We start from the raw sequence: 19802 nt of genomic DNA on the forward strand, positions 1-19802 counted from the left end.
CACTGGGCCGCACTTCAGCGCTGGGAGCTGCAACGGCTGCGAGGCCTGGCGACATGGAACGCTTCGCGATTGTGATGTGTTGTGCACGGAGGACGACTTTGTAAGCGTGTATACCTGTGCGCGAATAAATGTACGGTGAGAAAAAGATGGATAACCTCACGTTGAAAGTTCCTTCGACGATCGGGGAGATATATGCAGGTAAGCGCGTATACAGCAGTTGCTATCGGAAATCGGAGCTCTAGCTCTACGGGCGAATCTAGTTTGTTTCTACATTATCGCAGAACCATTAATGTATATATCGTACCGCGTTCCGTATAAAAGCAGCTGCATTGTCAAAGCACGGTTGATCGATCCGTTTTGATCGAGCTGCCGTAATCACCACGCCAACTCGACTTGATGCGCGTACGCGCTCACCCTAAACACGCTCGTACGATGCGCAGAAATGACATTTTCGAGGCTATAGCGTAGCCTGTGCAAGAAAGCAGATATTGTGAATCTTCGCGGATCTTGTGCCTGCCACTGACATAGTGTTCTGTTCGCAGAAGAAGTGTATATATTACAAAGCTTACGCTCGACCATCGGCCGAATCGCGCTACCGTAAAGAATTGATATCCGATAATCACCAGGTGCGGTATGTTTCCTTTCCACTTATACAAGAGTCCCGAGCGCATATTTAACTATGGGCTGGTAATTCCGAGATCTGCCGGCCGGCGGGTGCAAACCACGCGAACGTTAAAACTTCACATTTACGGCAGACCAAAGTGAAACTGCATGCTGATCGATCGAGCTAGCTTCATGGTTAACTTAATCTGTGACAGATTTCTTTCTCGGCGCAGCACGGTCGCATTCAGAAATTTTTAGGATACTAGGTCATCCGTCCTATATCGGGGAAAACAGCTACATCACGTACTCCAGCTAATGAATCAATATAATTAATTGCTCGTGAAGTCATTTGATCGTTCCCATAAACGAGCTGCTGAAAGCAGTTTTGCAATGCTGTGCCGACAGAGGTTGTGAATAAGCCCTGTGTGTTGCTGACTTTACAGAAAACTGTATCAGTTTTTCTTTTTTATTTTTGGGCTAACGATTTCCACTGCATTATTATTCCATAACATATGTACAGCAACATATTTGCATACCTGCACTCCATACGCCACACTTTTTAAAGGAGCTAGCTGGTATTACAGGCTGTGCTGTCATTACCTTGAAATAAAGTGGTTTTATATTAAGGGTCCTGTCAATGTGGTTCATAACTTGTTAATACTAAATCGAATCTCATGAAAACACAGGAGTCCGCACATATTCTTTAATTCTTTGGATTGTGTACAGTGTGCTTGATGCATCCTATTACTTTTTACGTCATCACAACAATGCCTATGAAATCAACGGAAAGAAGTCGGGTACATAAACACGCCAGTAAATATTGCAGAAATGTCCATAAAGCAAAACTTGCTGCATAGAAAAAATAAACATTGAGCATATCTGCATTCAAATTACATTATTTTCAGCTTGCTAAATTGCATGCTGTGATTAAGGCAGTGTAACAATTGGTTAATGTAAATTTAAACTGTGAAAGAACGCATAACTTGTTGAAATAAGTTAGTCACCTTCTACAGCAGCATATGCGCTGATATTACCAATTACAAGTCAATAGGGTTCATGAAGTTCATGTATGTCAAGAAAATGAGGCTGGGCCACTTAGGAAGATTGAGCAGAGGATTGCCGGACCTCGCAAATCCTGTATTGCATCTGCAGCGTTGCTGCATGAGCTAATCTTCCAGTCAATATAGGCCTTGAGGTAAGTCAACACAGCTGATGTGAACAGGACTAACAGCTCGTCCATGTTCTGCAGCAGTGGCATGTATCTAAGATGTGGTAGATGGGCTAGGTGGTGGATGTAATGAATGCCTTGTGGATATCAGTGCCTCACGCCGTCCATATTTGAGTCCACTGATAGTTATTTCATTAGACTTTCAATATAGAGTAATTCATATTTGAGTCTAAAATTGTCGTTTTCCTCACTTATTGCACAGGCTGTCTCTGCAGGCTTTAGACAAATGATTGTGTGACATATTGTTTGGCTCCACAAGATAGTTAATTTATCATATTTCATAGATACACCAGTTTCTTTCGTTGATTTTTCTACACGATGTGTTGCAGTCACATATTAAACACTGCATCACTGAAAGCTCATTTGGTTGTTTAAAGGTACTCTTCTTTTTCACCATAGTACTGAAATATATAATAATTTAGATGGTTTATTTTAATTGCTTGGAAACTCACCCGAGGTGGTCTTTGCTCAAAAAATTGTGAACTTCATTGATTTTTATTTGCTCAGCCATTTGTTGATTACCTAAATTTTTCTTCTAGTAAGTGTTTTCTTGTAACTGAGTGGTTTTTCATTTCACTTCTTATATGTACCCACTCCTACTATGTCTCATTTCTGAGACGCCAGTATATGTAAATAATATGCATGTACAAAATGGTATGCATACTTCAGATTGATTAGGGAAGCGCAGCACTATAGGCGATATAACAAAAGCCACTGTCACCTTCACTCAAACTCCAAATCATTGCTTCAGTTTCACCAACCACAATCATAAATGTCGGCCTGAGTACCCCAAAAGTACACAGTGGGCTAGGAAGGATGTCACAGTTGGAATCTCGGCCTGGAGCTCTTTGGTGTTCATCTAAATCAGGGTCGGAGTATTTTTGCAGTTTGCGAAAGTGCACAACACCCAATAATCAAAGCTGTGACCTCATGCTTTTATATAAACCTAATGCATCGAGTCCCAAGTCAGCACAGCGGGTAGACACAGCACCATGTATAGTGCACAAGCTTTCAAGAGATATAGAGACAGCGGGCTTCCAGTATACATGAACTTTCGATTACTGTCAAAGAATCAGTTGTTCTAATTTGCTACTGACAAAATATCAGCTGTAGACTACTACGGTTATGCTTGTGGTTGATCTGGACCTGTAATGTAAAAGTTCTAGCCATTCATCTGCGGAAGATTGTTAATCAGCTATAGTGCAGACAGTTTGCTACATTTTTCTCTGTATTCATGTCTATTTTGGAAGTTTCCTGTTACGTTACGAGTAATGCAAGACTTGTTGCAGCAGCTTGGTATTTAGGACCACTAGCATGAAGTGATCAATGCGATGGAAACCTGTCAGCCAGGGTAGGCTGGAGTTTTGTAACAGACACAGTGCATAGAATATACTACAGAAAGGGTAGAACACAGTTTAATATGCATATATGCTGCAGTGATTTGCCATATATGATACATTGTCCGTTGGTAACATTTGTATTCATGAGAAATAAATAATTGAGTGGAAAAAACTAACCGAAATATGTCAGAGGCAAGTGGAGTGACACATCATCTTCCTCGGGTAAAAATAAAAGCTACTGTAATACATTATACAGTGACTAGATATATACATGTAAACGAACCTTTCAGAATATTTCTTGCACAGTGGTACAATATAACAGCCTTATAAATTGCTAATGGTGAACCATCATTATAATACAAAACAAGTACAACCACAAGTGAGCCTGTGCTTAGCCCCTTACATACTTTCTATGCCATCGTGATCCCTTCGGAAGCACCGTGCCATTCTACCTCCTGGATTGGCTTCCTCATATTTCACCCATGGAGCCCATAGGGGCATTGCCAGCCCAGAATACCTAAGCCACACAAAAGCAGTGGCCGGCTTGCCGAAAAGATGAAAAGTTATTTGTGCGTGTCTGCAAGTATTCTAAAGCATGACAAAATGTGCTTGCTTGGACGAAGCAGTGGCCAAGTATAAAACACCAGCTGCTGCATGCAGAGCCGAAAGACACTTTCATCTGTGACACTGACTATGGACATACGCTTCCCGGGAAAAGTACAGATGAGCCTGTCCTCACATATTTGTTGTTGTGCTTAGTACTAAACCTTTAAGAACGTTTTAGAAATCCAGTAGCTTGCTTTTCACAGACAACTGCACTGGTCCAGAGCTTCATGCACCACGTGCTATTAATTCGGTTAGCTTGTTTTGTGCATCGTCACTGACAGCCAATAGATTATGATGTGGCTGTATTTCAACTGCTATGTAATGTATGCATTGTCCACTGTATACTGCATCCTGAAAGCTCACAGAGCATGTAATTCTTGGAAGCTCGATCAGCATCATTTTGATTATAAATGCGAGATAGCGACTTTAGGAGCATTACTTTGGCGTAGATGGTGCTGAAGTGCTGCGACAGTGTGAAGTATTCAATGGTTGATTATCATGAGAAGTTGTTAGAAGCATTGCGAAGTTTTTTCGCTCTCTGTTCACTAAATTTGCCTTGAAGGTTATGACCAAGGCTGACAATTGATGCCAACATTTTTGCAGTAAAGCCACTGCTACGGATGGTCCACAATATTTAGCTGCTAATGATGGCAATAAATGTATCTGTGCTGCACTTTTCAAGTTCCATATTACTTTGTCACAAGGCTAGCATGCAATACCTCTTCAATATAGAACGAAAGTGCACGGAAGCACCTTAGAATAAACGAAAAGTTTCTTATGCTTGTTTATTTTTTGTATGCATATTATTTACTGCTGACACAATTTTTGGCAGACTGTTTGTGCCAGTGAAAATGTTACTGGCACTTAGATTTATAAAGCAATAGAATCTGTGCAGATAAAAGGGCCAGCTACAGCACATGCCACTCTATAATGTCGTCTCTTCTATTCTGGGCAGGCACCCTGTATTCTTGGCATGGATGGGCTGGCATGAAAGTATATAGGAAACTAGGGCCTGTACTACGAGCAAAACCTGTACATCCAGACAATGTACAGGCTACATAGAAATTAACTTATAACATGTTTATAAAAACAACCTTTTCCCGTTTACCACGATTTTTTCACTGTAACGTATATTGGCTTCAGACCAGCAACGAAGCACTACTAGTCCATGCTCACACACAAATTTAATGTAAAATTTTTTCATTAAATTCAAGAACAATGCTGCAAACTACTCTGCACATGACTGAAAAAAAATTGTCTGAGCTCTACGAGTCTCATCAGTCATGCACAGCTTTGCCCCAGACAACAAATAGTTATGACATCCTGGTTGACAGTGCACATAAGTGTACCATCTTGTGTAGCCTGTGAGCCATCAGAGGCTTTCAGTGACCCATTGTATGACGTGCCAACTGAAAGGTTGGAGAAAGTGCATCTAGAAGAAGCCAACTTTGCATCACTGTGTTGTCCCCCTCGTTTACATTAGTAGTGGTGGTAGTAGGCAGTGCATTCACTGCTAGCAGCGTGTTCACTTTACGTAACAAATAAAGTTTAAAGCAGAGTCCACTGAGTGCTTGTGTGCATGACACTACATCTCGTAAGTGGTTTGCAGCACTGTAGCAGATAAGTGTATACAGGCAATATCTTTGCGCAGGCTTAACTGTCTGATAACCGGCGTGATTAGATTTATTTGTGCTTGACACGATACATTGCAGCAATATACAAGATATTAGACTCTTTGCACATGCACGTCGAATTACTGTGCCAGCTAATTCTGGTAACATTAATAGCCACCCTAACCTCGATTACACAGCAACATGGCAGCACCCCATGCAAACCAGACTGCCCACTTTGATCCTAATTCGAGCTCGTTACTGGCTCCCCACCCTGACTGCAACAAATAAATGATAAAATCTACCATCACTTGGTCTCATTTCACGCTGAGGACAAAACATTAGGTATATTTGGTCATTACTATTGAGATCAGCTGTTTGTTTTGATGCTGCTAGGACTACAGAGGCAGTGCAAAGCAGTAAACGTGGTTCGATTTCAATTTAGCAGGTGCTGCCACAGGATTAGAGTTGGTGATGCGTTGACGATGCAGAATGCTACGAAGGCCTAATTGTTAACTGCATCAATAATTTACTACTCCGCTCTAGTATGGTACGTACGTGTTGACGGTGGCTAGTAAACGCCAACTAGATGCCGAGCAGATGGTACATGTGCGAACATTTATCAGGGCATTTGATCTTACGAAAACTGGCTAAGGGCATGAAGGGCGTTCAGCCTTCTTATTGGCTGAGGAGCCCTGCAGCTTCCCCAGTGCTGCAAGGAATTACTGAGATGGAGTATAGCTGAGCATTCTTTTCAAGTAGAGCGCCACCAACCCGTGCTGGCGACTGAAAGCAAAGTATGTGCGAAGCGGGTCACCCGGACTGGCGGACTAGGACTGAACATGGCACAAAACAAATGCAACTGTCGTACCTCTGTTCAAAGTGAGCCTTGCAAATTATTTCACCATTGGCAACATGACACTGAGTGTGCATAATTTTTTCTGTAACCCATGTGCATGCGGATCTCACTGCCTCATTAAGTTTTCACACAGAGAGAAATGGTCTTCCATGTGACACGCTTGCTCATTAGTTCTTAACTATGCGCTAGTGTTCATACAATCCTTTGTGCCGAAACTCAAGACACTTCAGCCGCTGACACTCAAACGCCACGAAAGTACTCTACAAGAAACAGGCTGACCAGCGCCGAGCTATCAGCAGGATCATCACCTAAGTCGCTAAGCTGCTTCAAAAAACTGCCAGTCCTTTTCAGCTTGAACATTTACATGCTTCAAGAAATCAGAAAAGCCCGAGACAGTTAATCACAGTCAAAAATAACATATACATTCACGAGCTCAAAGCTGTGCAAGCTTCTTGCGTGACTTATAATGAAAGGATCTGCAACACAAAATCAAGAATTACATGAACTTCAACATTAACCATCTAGCATTTAAAAAAAAACAGGAACATCATCAGTGACCGGAAATATTACCGACCATGACAGACAGCTTCTTACTTCTCCATTGATCATAACAGTTCAACGACCACCTGTAGCTATCAAACTACCAAAAGCTACAAAATGCTGAATTCGGTGGAGACCACTCGTGGCAATGTTATGGAACTGGCTTGAACTGAATGTTCACACTAGTGTCCTATTTTGAGCATCCGAATTCTAACACCTGATGAGCTGCTTCACAAATAGAGCTGCGCTGCCATCAAAGGGCTGTTTTTTAGCAACAAGCTAAAGCATCGTGGTGCAGACTGTCACTGAGAAATTCAGTAAAGATGTAATAATTGAAAGGCACGCATTGTGCTTGCTTGGCATGCACCCAATGCACAGCTTCTGTAGCATCAAGAGAGAAAGGACGCTTTACAATAAGTAAAGCGGGAGCCTGAAGTCTAGAACCATTGGGAGTGTTGCCAAGCACTTACGACACGCTACTACTGCTTCACACGAAGATATCAAGCAAGCTCTGCCTTCAGTACTTCAGAAAGATAACCACATCTGGATATGCAGATTACCTTCTCGAGTTCTTGAAATTTAGCAGGCAATGCTAGAAACCAGGGAAAGTCCAACTAGCACACCACTAAACACCAAGCACAGATGTCCAACAGAAGCATCGCGATTTCGGAGAATTATATGCAAGTGCTAAAGTACTGCATCAGTGTTAAAGAGTAGTGAACCATGAAACCCCATGCACCTGTCGCACGGCAGCGAGGGCTCTTGCTCTTAACTATGAGACTCCTGTTACCGTTGAATAAGAAAGAGAAAGTACTACAGAGTAACGAGCACTGCCACAAGTGCTCAAGAATAAAGCAGTGGGACTGCAGGAAAAGTGGCTCGAGGGCTCCAAGTACTCAACCTAACGTATCACAGGCATCTGTGACTAGAACAAGCAACTGGTGCGACTTCCTTCAGATAATGATGTTGCACCTCCCAAGTCAACCATGCAATAACTGTCGCAAGTGGCAGAAACTTGGGGGAGCAATCCACATGTTGCTTCAAACAGCATAAGCTTGGGCAGAAGGGCAAAGTAAATGGCCCTTTTGTTCTGTTCGGCAACTGCAGCAGAAGGACCTTCATGCTGAACTGTTCTGCCAACTTTACTAAAAGGCAAAGCAAGGTTTCACTATTTACTATTTAGGCAGCTACAAGCTAATCGCCAAGAGAGTGTCAGTAAGTAAAATTGTGGCTGCATAACATGTACGATGCCAGAGTGCATTTCAAAGCACTCTAAATTTGTGTGCTCTGCAAGGACTTCCTACTGCTACCACATGACTCTACAGCCAGCCTCATGAAAAAGCAGGGGCTCCGACTTGCTGACTACGCATGAGCTGAACTTTGCTTTGGCATTGGGAGTCTGGCCACTGCTCAAGCTGATCATTACTGTGATGTGAAGAGCAGCAATGACAGGCACACAAATTACCGGCTCGTGGCGGTCGAAGACATTCTCAGCTGTACACTACAGGTAACAGCACTTGCATTGTTTGCTGTGACTTATTTCACCACTACAGGAGCGATACAGGTGTCCATAAGCTTTGACCATGACAAGCTCTACCAAAAGCCGAAGTCGTCATGAGAGCTCAGTCATTTGGTGATAAAGAACAGAGAAGAAATAGCCAACCTGAGCATTCGATAACCTTGGAGTGTTAAAGGGACACTAAACATAAACATGAACAATTTCGAATAATACAATATGTTTTTAGCCCTCTTTCTTCCTAAATTTTGTGGTGACTAGAACACAAAATGAAGCTCAGAGTTCCATTGTTTTCAAGTTCATGGCATTCTTTAACATTTAGGCCAAGTAGGCTCAGTGAAAGTTCCTAAAACTTGCCATATTCATTCTGGCTCCTTTAGAACACATTGTAGTTAATTTTTACCCATAAATAATTAACTAGGCCCTAGCAGACGCCATCCAAATCTATGACATCACACTGAGCTGGTGTGAGAACTTTAAGGCGGCAGTGCTACTCACTTTTCCTTTTTGTGCCTTTTACCACTTGCCAAGCCTCTTGCAGTAAGGATGGCATTTTTGGTATCGTATAAGGGTAATTTACTAATGAAAGTGAAATCATTTTTTCTTTTTCATGTCCCATTATATTCCATTAATAAAAAAAGTGGCACACACGTCTCCAGAATGCAGTTCAATAATCCAGAAAACAGTAATATGTCTGGCGCATCACTCTATTCTTCAGTCTCTCTCAATCATGTTAGGCATAGGGCACAAAAATTGTTTGCGTGTGTTGCTGAATTCTAGGTACACACAGCTTTTTAAAATGTCTGATGGCCTGAGAACTTTTGGTGGAGCCTTTGCTGACAGGAAACATGGCCGGATGTGCTGCGGAAAGCGTTGGTCATCCAGCAAAAGGACTTCTCGGCACAGCGGCATGCAAGTGTGACCTGCCCTCAACAACACACGAACCATTTTCTCTATGCGGAAGAAGCCTTCTGATGTTTGCACAAATGTGCTGTCGCTTTTAGTTGGCCTTTTGTACAGTGTGCTGTGGTACATCTGTTTCTTAAATACAAGCCTCTCGTATCACTCAATACTACTGCCACCATAGCCAGTATCATTCAGTGCTTGCATTTTGGAAGCACTGAGTGTAGCATGCTTGTTCAGGCCAAGAAACGTTGCACCACCTTCTTCAACTGCATTCTGGATATGTGGGTGTCCAAGGAAACTATCACAAACTGCCCTGTCCTCTTCCGAGATATTTGCAGTGGCGATGAAGTGCTCTAGATATTGCCCCATAACCACGCGCTCAACAATCTGATGGTGCAGGCCATGAGCAGCGGTCACCGACTTTACAAGATGCCCATTCCCACTCTCAAATGAAAAGGCAGAATGGGCCCACAATGGCCCCAAATGTCGAACACTCTCTGCAAGGTGGTAGAGCTGGTGCACATTAAACGCCGCTGCTGTCACACCATATAGTGCCTCACAGCGTGCTGCAAACAATGACAGAAGGCGATCTGAAAAGAATAAAATGAAGCAATCAGAAAAGTGAATTTTTGTAATGTATAAAAGCTTGAGGGTATAATCACATTTGGTGTAGTTGAGCTTATATTTTGAGTGGAATTACAAGCATCTCCAAAAGGCAGCGCCTTAGCGAGCATTTAAAATATAACTTAGTTAAGGGGCCAGGGAAGTCATTTACTATGGTGTCATTTTTGATGTGAAAGCATCAAATGGCCCAATGATCGAAAAAAGCAGCGCCTGTAGCAGCGAAACATCACTTAAGTTGCCACTGGCTGCAACGCGACATCACGAGCAGCTGAAATGGTTACCTGCTGCTGTGTTAGCGTGCCAGGTGTTGTGCGAGGATTATGGCTTTGTAAGCCGGCACACAGTTTGTATCTCTCTCTCTCTCTCTCAACCCCACTGGGATTGCTGCTGTGCGTATCTGCCAGCTTTGGTGGCCTTTGCTACTGCCTCAGTTTCTTGTCGCTTCCACCACGTACATAGCAAATAATAAATAAATAAATGCACTTCATTACTCAGCAATATAGTCCAAATGATTCCGGTCTACAGCCAACATGCTAACGTAGAAACTGTAGAAAAAAAGAAAGTAACCCGCACCAACTTAATTGAAAACTCAATAATAAATACCTCGCAGAAAAAAATAAAAAAATTTCTCGCAGCACGAAGCTCGAATGACTGCAGTTGGTACAAGTTGTGACATTAATTATTTTGCATTCGCAACTTGTAACCAGCGCTTAGGTGTCCTTGGATTTTTGTTGCACCTCCTCTCCACTTCCCCATAAGCAACAAGGTCCTGTGCCACTGCAAGGAAAGTGTACCACTAATGCCTCAGCAGAGACCTCAGCACAAGAGTATTGGGCAGTGTCATCAGCCTTTCTTTTTTTTTCAAGTGAAGAAATGTGTAAATGCAAAAATTACTATGTGTTACAACACATGCACTTGTGTTTCTATATTTGTGCTGACACAGTCACTGTTGTGCAGAGACCTACTTTGAGGCATCCTAAGGACCACATGGCCTGCCAAAATGAAGCATTCATTAATATACGCTACTTATCACAAATGGTTTAGTAGTGTGTAATCATAATGCTCTTTCTCTGTCACAACTTTGACTTTCCTTACTCTCTTCTAGCACATTGCTTTAACATTTTAACATTGCATCAGATGCGGCTACATGGTTGATATACAAAATCTGATGATGTTAAATGGACACTAAAGATGAACACTAAATCCGTGTAGACCAACAAAGCACGCTTTCAAACTATTTTCGTTAATTGCACACTAAAAGTTGATTAAACAAGAAAAATAAGGCCAAACCTTTTTTTTAAACTTCACATTGAACCCCAAGCACCAGAACATCATTGTGATGTAACAGATCTCAAAGTGTTTTCTACTGTCCATTGTATCACACTAAAAGTTCTCGAAACTTGCAAATTTCAGTCTTTGCCTCTGTTGCAATACAATGTAGCCCAATAAACTAGGCCTGAACAGACACTGAAAATCATTGACATCACGGCAAGCTGAAGTGAGAACTTAAGGTGGCGTTGCCATGTCTTTCCTTTTGCATCCTGCTAGATTACCAAGTTTCCTCCTATGGTAAGAATGGCTTTTCGTGTTATACAAATAAGGGTTATTTGCTAACACAGTTTAACTTACTTTCCTCTTTAGTGTCCGCTAACCCCGTGGTTGCATAGTGGCTATGGTGTCGGGTTGCTAAGAATCAAATCAAGGGATCGAATCCCAGCCACGGCTGCCGCATTTCAATACAAGAACACCCATGCACTTACATTTAGGTGCACATTAAAGTTGTCGAATTTATTCGAGTCCCTCATTACGGCATGCCTTGTAATCAGATCATGATTTTGGCACGTTAAATCCCATAATTTATATATTTTATCTTTAGTGTCTGTTTATCACTACTACCAAAATGCTAAATTATGCCTTTTACATTTTCTAGAAGTTGTGTGGAGAGGTGCTCCAGAGAAACTGCATAATGATGCATAATTGCAGAAAAAGTACGAGTGCTTGTTAGTTTTAGGTATGAGCATGGCCCACAACAAAACATGGAAAAACATGTGGCACAAACAGGAAAAATTAGCCTCATCGTTTAGAGCAAAAAAAAAGCACAAGAGCATGGCAAGAATAAAAGAATGTTTGAGATGCCCAACCTAATAGTCCCCTAGAGCTGCGTTTCAATGAAATGTAGAGCAAAAACTGACACCACAGACCTTTAAGTGCACTGACACCAGTTAAATTAAATGTGAGTGCACATAAGAGTGTTGCAATCTTTCTAATATATGTGCTTGGCTCACAAAATGGTGAAAATTTTTGCATGCAACAAGAATTTTCTATAGCTGACAAAATAAATGTCGGGAGGTCTTGTGGCTTCTAGAATAGAAGCCTCTGTCCTCTAGGAGCATGTCCATATAAAACTGTGATTACAAGTTGTGCCCCCTTGAGAATGTTTTTGATCTTTCCCTCATGCTATTACCCCTTTACAGTTATCCAGGCAACACTTTCTTTTTGTGACCTCCAGGGGGAAGGCACATTTTCCTTCCAGCTCAGCTAGAAGAAACACATGCAAGAAAAAACATATATGCACACTCCACACACAAAGAAAATTCGGAACCGAAGCTTTCAAGAGCCAGCAAGGGAAAATGCCATATTATGATGATGAGACACACTGCAGATTTCAGTGATGAATGCATCCCTCAGCCACCATGGCCGACCTTGCAGAGCAAGCAGAAGTTTTATACGGCATTAAAACATGTTAAATTGCCAGATGAAACATGCTTCACCTTGTAGAAATGCACCACTATGTGATAAGTGCAGCTAAGTTTGGTAAAGAATGTGTCCCATAAGTTCTATCTGGTTTACACAAGGGAAATTCTTAAGGGTGTTTTGTTATGTCTTTTCAGGTATGCATCCGAGGCTAAAAGGTTAGAGCATCAGGCTTCTGTGTTGGGGGAACTAGGTTTAAACTATCCATCAGATGTGTAATTTTATATATTATTCACTCTTAGGCATATGTCAAGGCCATGTACACAGCCAGATAGAAACACACAAACCGCAAAGTGGGTAGAATAGAAAAAGAAAGCAGGTAGAGCATGGCAGGTATTCAATCTTGTGGACCTCTCAATACACCCCTACTGCATTGCACGGCATCACAATAAATACGGTCGTAGAGCATGAACATTTATTTTTACTTTTTGGTGCACTATTTTCATTTCCGAACCATTTTAAATCCTGCTTATCAGCAGCAGCAGCGGCCTGCTTTTATGTTTACTGCAGGATGGAGGCCTCCCCCAAGTAATCTCCAATTACCAAGTTGTGCATGTGAATTTTGTGATGTCATCATACCACACGCAATACTCCGCCGTCCTCAATTGCGCTTCCATTTCCTTGGCATCCATTCTGTGACTCTACTAGACCACCAGTTATCTGCCCTACATGAATGGTTTGTCCCGCTCCATTTTTTCCTCTTAATGTAAACTAAAATATTGGCTACCGCTGCTTGCTCTTTAATCTACACACTGCCTTCCTGTCTCTTAATGTTATGCCTAACATTTTTTGTTTCATCACTCATTATTACAACCTGCTTATTGAAAATTTTGCCAAGACAAAACTCAATCTTAATGCACCCAAGTTGAATGCACATAAGCCGTTTTACACCAAGAAACTTTCACATTTGGTGGGCCAAATAATGCAATTTACTAAAGATGCATAAGTAATTGTAAAGTAAAGACATACAGACACATATGATTACATAAGCTCTAATCTGTGCATGGACAAAGCTTGGTGTTGAAGTGCACATAGTTGCATCTATACACACCCCTTTCAATCCATGTTTATCATACTGTGTCACTAATCCTTTATCAGTAACTGTTGAAGTAGACTAGCTTTCCCCAGTAATAAAATTTAGGAGAGGGGCCTTACATGATTTTACAAATTGCAGTGTGGAGGTGAAGAACATACATTTTAGAGTGCAATAAATAATACCCAAAACAAAGGTGAGCGAAGCCAGTTGCTTTCAAGAGTGAACTTCAGATTTTTGTCTATAATGTTATCTTGGGTAACAGATTCACACGTATATGTACTTGTTGCCAAAATCCCACATTTTAAGTACATTTCAACAGGATTTGCAGTACGAGTGAAAAGAACAGATGTTTACGGAGGTGAGCCTTGTTTTCTGTTTAACCTGAGTACTTCCGCAATTTCTAGTTATTAGTTATTGAATATGACTGATAAATCAACAAACAACCAATACTTACTGTGCCACTCCCAACACATAATTTCTGAACAAAGATTACAAGCAATTATAGCGAGCTATGACGTGGATACTTAACCTAAATTTGTGCAGTACTTTACCTGCATGGTCTATCTGCTGAGTAGATATCTCTTCTCTAAGCAGAATATGTACTGCCTCCGACAGCTTTACGAGGTGACGCCAGTACTCATGGGGGATCAGGCCATCAAGGCATGGCAGGGCGTAGAAAAGAAGCCAGTGCTTCCATTCTGAAGCCTTCCAATGAGCCCTGTCATCGATGCGACGGGGTAGACGTGTGATGCAGTGAGGAGGTTGAATGCTTAACAAGCGGTTATTAACTTCTCTCACAGATGATGGGCTGCCTGCAGACATAAAAACGGCACAATGAATAATTATGCAGAGCATTTTAAGTGACCAAGATGTCTCTCCAATACAGTAAAATTAAACCCGAAGAATGAAATCACCTTATCCATGGCACGTCAGTCAGAGTAACATATGCTTAAAGCATGCAAGTTACTGAAAATGGCAAAAAAGAATTACTTCCAGCCATATCTAGACTCAATTACATTGGTTTTGGTCTGATTTGTGAAGGTGTGTGCACTGGTGAGCAGAGCTCTTCATTGTTGTATTTGGTGCGTCAACTATACGAAACATTGCAGCGTATCAGGCAGCACTTTCTTATCAATACATTTAAAATAATCTGTACGCACTTAACGTGGCATGAAGCACTAAGAGCAATGCTTCCTCCTCATATGTTATACAGCCACCTCATCACATTTTTTTTACATATTTTAAATAAGCATGCAGATTGCATACAGTGTACTGTGATGATGCCAAAAATTAATAAACGACCTCGTGCTACTCTCCCTGGGCTTTTCCAGTCATTTCACACATGCTACTCACCTAATACTATTCTTCTATGTGCCATAATACAGCAATAGTTAAAAGGGTCGCTGAAATTATTTTTGTCATAACCAAGTAATTTATACGGTGGTCACACCTTTTAAAGCAACCTCACAAATTTTGTAACAACACACAGCACCAAGAGAGGTACAAGTAATTATAGATTCAACATGTACGCTGTAGTGCAAACACATGGCGAGGGAAAAGACTGGAATATGGTACAGTGTGTGCCCCCTTTCCACTTTAAAGATTACTCTCCACGAAAGCTACAGCCTTCATCCTCAAAACCTATTTCACACTTGTGTTTACATTCAGCCTAAGATTGTGTCGTTAACATCATAAAGCTGCACACGTGCTGCGAGGGTTAGTGTTGTGGAGAGCTCAGAATTTAGACTACCTGAGGTTCTGTAGCATGTACTTTGGCTTTTCCAAAGCACAGCACCATTGAACCATGGTTACAATGGCTACTATTGAACCTATGACTGCCTGTTGAGCAGCTGAGTGTCATAGCCACTGTGTTAGTAGGGCATTTCTGTCTTGTAACCTACTAGGCACTGTATAACATAGCTTTGCAAGCGTTCTCTACTTCTAGTCCATTTTAACATGTGTGTTGAATTATCTCTTGCTTATGGCACACAATTAACACTTTTTGTAATTGCTGACATGTCGGAAGTCTCTCGTAAAGATCAGCTATGGCGCTTGTGTGCCTTTATGGGGGATAGCTCCCAGCCTGTACCTCCTGCACAAATAGTTCGCAACTGATCCACCTTTGCGTTTGAGGCACAGGCAAGCCACAGTGCAGCAGGAACATGTAACGGTTATACCTTTCTTGTTGCACAAGACGCTGCTGTACCAAATTAGTTTCTACAAAACCTAGTCTCGTAATTGTTCCTTACAACTAACACAGGATAGTCCATCAGCCACCAGTAACTACTTTCAGCCTCTGTTGCTTTATTTATCACTCCCTCCCCTCTGTCCAAATCCTTCAACAGGTCTTGACCTTCCCTCCAAAGCGCACACCTCCAGAAATGTGCAAATACCAGCTGATGCTTGGTCCTAGTTCTTAGCCATGTGCATGCTGATGATTTGAGCAAATGTCTGTGTTATAGCCTTCTATGTTTTGTTTTTTCTTTGTTTTTTTTTGCTTGCAAAAATGATAACTAAGCATTACAATATGCTATTGTTGCATATCTGCACTGCTACATTGCAGTTGTTGCAGATGCTGCTATGCGAGAAGCAATTAATATACACACTTAAGTGGCATCATCAAGCCATTCAAGCAAGATGAATAGAGATAGATGAAAAGTATACAGAGCAAAGTCACTGAAATCAGCACGTCTACAATCTTCATAATATGTGTACACTTGAACATGACCTCCCCCCCACCCCCATTACAAGTCCCTAGAAACTTCCCTACGGGATAAGAACAATTTGTATGCTGCAGTTACGTAATTCAGTATTAAAAACCGTAATATGTAAAAGCAAAAGCTATATTACTGCAGAAGTAACTGCTTATCGTCATTAATCATTCTATGCTACATTATCACTTAAGAATGCCACAGAACACATTTGTTTACAAATGGCACTCTTTTCGCAAAATACAATCTTTTATTCACTTTTCTACCATCGTACTCAATTGTTTTCTGCCTGTCTTGATAACGTTGCTTCTCTGTTCACCATTCATACATCTCATTTATATAGTTGGTTGATTAAACCTGCTGCATACTGCTTTGGTTTGTTTAATCATTCAACATGTCCTCTATCAAACTCCTTGCCTCACAGAAGCATCTTCTGTAAGTGTTTGCTAGAGCTGAAGCCTTGCTTGAATATTGCAAGTATAAGAAGCATGAAACAAAGTTTGAAATATACATACCGACGTAATACCGTTCAGAACAGTTAGTTGTACTGAACAAGGCCTCGCTTATCTGCCTTGTGACTCCTAGCAGAACACAGTGCATGTATTCGATGCTGACTCCCTTGACAAGGTTGAAACCTGAAAAATTACATTCATAACACACATACTTACTGATTGAAGTCACCCGACGATAATACTCCTACCAGAAAGAAACCAGGCAAGTGCCCTGCACCATAGGCCTCAGCCTGATATCAGGTGTTAGGCTGTATACAGAGTACTACCTCCCTGCCGCCTGCACTATGATAAATATGGAGCAGGGAAGAGCTACCTGCCTGAAGAGCTCCTAAACAACCATGAGCTCGAAAATTGAGTTACATAGTGGCTGATGAGCACTAGTCCATTATGAACATCATCAGCCTATTTTTTTTTGTCCACTGCAAGACGAAGGATCTCCAATTACCCCTGTCTCGCGCTAGCTGATTCAAACTTGCACCTGCAAATTTTTTTTATTTCATCATATCACCTCATTTTCTGCCATCCTTGACAGCGCTTCCCTTCCCTTAGCACCCATTCTGTAACTCTAGTGTTCACTGGTGATCTACACTACGCATTACTTGGTCTGCCCAACTCCATATTTTTCTCTTAATGTTAGCTATGACATCGGAAACCCCCTTTGATCTCTGATCCACACCGCTCTCTCCCTGTCTCTTAACATTTCGCCCAACATTTATTGTTCCATTGCTCTTTGTGCAGACGGTAACTTGTTCTCGAGCTTCTTGGTCGACCTACAAGTTTCTGCCCCATATGTTAGCACCGGTAGAATGCTATGATTGTGCCTTTTTCTTTTCAAGAACAGTGTTAAGCTCCTAGTCAGGATTTGGTAATGCCTGTCGTAAGCACTCTGACCCATTTTTATTCTTCTGTAAGCTTCGTTCTCATGGTAAGAGTCTCCTGTGAGTAATTGACCTAGGTAAACGTACTCCCGTACAAACTCTAGAGGCTGACGAGTGATCATGAATTCTTGTTTTCTTGCCAGGCTATTAAACATTGCATTTTTCTTCTGCATACAAAACTTTAACCACACTCTTGCACTTGCTCAGCTAAGGTCCTCAATCATTTGTTGCAATTGATCTCCACTATTGCTGGTATATGAACACGTGGCGGCAAGAATATTTTTAAAGTGGTGCAGTAATAGCAAAGATACAGGCGTTTCAACAATGAAAACGCCACTGCTACTGTTTCTCGCTCTCTTTTGCTACTCTCCCCATTTGCACTATCTGCTCCTTGTCACATACTCACCAACACTACGCAGTCTAGTGAAAGCTACAACTCGCATGCAGGCCAGGAAAAAAGGGTACTCCATTGTCCACCTCTAATCATCATCAGCGTGAAACTTACTGAATAGAAGCTTCATAAAAGGTTCGGTTGAGCACAGTGGGCAAGCATCCCTCCATTCTCAGAATACACAGTCAGCTCTTGCCAAGTTGGCACTGTCTTTCCTCGACTACTGACCAATCAAGAGATTTTAGCCCTGCTGACACCACCTGGAGCACCCTGTTGATGCGTGGTGGTGATGCACAAAGGCAGCAGCGGATAGGGCAGGAGAGCAGTACAGGATTGTTTTTTGAATTAGTGGCGTTTCCTGCAGCACATAGGGCTGCAGCATTCGCTGGTGATTATGGTCACAACATTCTCCAAGCGACGAGCATGTTTGTTTGAAAAGTGTAAAAAAAAATGTTAGACGTTTATGGGCTCTTTAAGGCTTCATAAGCTGGTTTCTCTTCCTTCTTAAGACTGTTACAGCTGGTTGTTTAACACACCACCACATAAAAGCATAAAAGAATGCCGCTGCATGCTTACCTTTAAGGCTCATTAAAGCCGATGGGCCCTTGAAACCATTCACTGTGTTTTCTGTGATGTATGCAATATGCATGTCTCTGATTACTTGACTATGTGTCCTTTCCTCAGCCGGCTGGTCAATGTAGCGCATGCCACCTGAAAATAATGAAATGGAAAGCTTGCTTGTACACTTTTACAAAGGCACTGCACTAAATAAACTATATATGGTGACAACCAAAATATTAATAAGTTTTGCCCACAAAACCACACTGTGCCTGCAGGCTATGCATCCACAATCCAAAATGTAGTTGCAGAGAGACACAACACTTTCGAATTATGAAAATGTACCTGACATTGCTACGTTATGTGGTGCAAACTACAAATTTAAAGGAACTTGTACGTACATGCACACAGTTTATCACAGAAACTGTTATGCTGTAGAGTTCAGAAGTTAGAGAGGGCCGGGCATTACTACTAATTTAAGTGACTGTGACTTAACAGTAGGGAATGATGACATTTGTTAATTTTAAACCATACAATAGTATTTGTTTTTAGTAAAATGTTAAAAAGAATCACTTCGTTGTTTTTCTACTTCTTGATTTTTATGAACCTGCTGCTGTGGGTTTTCTTCACCACCCCGTGTTTTCTTGTTTTCTACAATCGTAACATTGGCGACTGTGCCAGCTATGGCGGCAGCCTCAACCAAGTGACACCTGATTGCGAGTCTTTGCAAAGCATGCTGGTGTGCTTGCCACCAATACAGTCACAGTACATCAAGATGCACCAGAGTGCAATTGTTTTCAGCAACAACATAATGCAATTTGCCTTTAGCGGCTACATGAAGCCGCAGCATCGTAAGGCTTATGTAAGCTGCTTATGTAATGCAGGTGTGTGAACACAAACATTATCACAAAGACTCTTGGCAGCTGTCCATATTTATTTGTTGCAAACTTGTTCATATAGGGTTGCCAACTGTCGATGAGTGGACAAAGTTTGAATGGAAGGGGAGCGCCATTCTATTATTAAGCAGAAAAAATCAAAGTTGGGACATTTGGTTATCGAAACTGGATCAAGTCACAACTTCGGACATTTACTCAGAAATAGAGGCTGTCTCGCTGAATTCAGGACGGTTG

General features: G+C 41.6%; 1 protein-coding gene across 1 annotated transcript in view; it reads right to left on the reverse strand.

The window, feature by feature from the left end:
* LOC126527842 (uncharacterized) overlaps positions 1 to 19802 on the reverse strand; it is an 87360-nt gene that overhangs the window by 65921 nt on the left and 1637 nt on the right. Inside the window, exons 3-6 of the mRNA XM_072285702.1 lie at positions 18691 to 18825; positions 16849 to 16968; positions 14147 to 14434; positions 9518 to 9798 (exon numbers count right to left, since the gene is read on the reverse strand). Coding sequence (XP_072141803.1) covers positions 9518 to 9798; positions 14147 to 14434; positions 16849 to 16968; positions 18691 to 18825 — 824 coding nt within the window. The remainder of the gene's footprint in view (positions 1 to 9517; positions 9799 to 14146; positions 14435 to 16848; positions 16969 to 18690; positions 18826 to 19802) is intronic.

The sequence above is a fragment of the Dermacentor andersoni genome, unplaced genomic scaffold, assembly GCF_023375885.2.
Source record: "Dermacentor andersoni unplaced genomic scaffold, qqDerAnde1_hic_scaffold ctg00000039.1, whole genome shotgun sequence".
In the NCBI taxonomy this organism is placed as follows: domain Eukaryota; kingdom Metazoa; phylum Arthropoda; class Arachnida; order Ixodida; family Ixodidae; genus Dermacentor; species Dermacentor andersoni.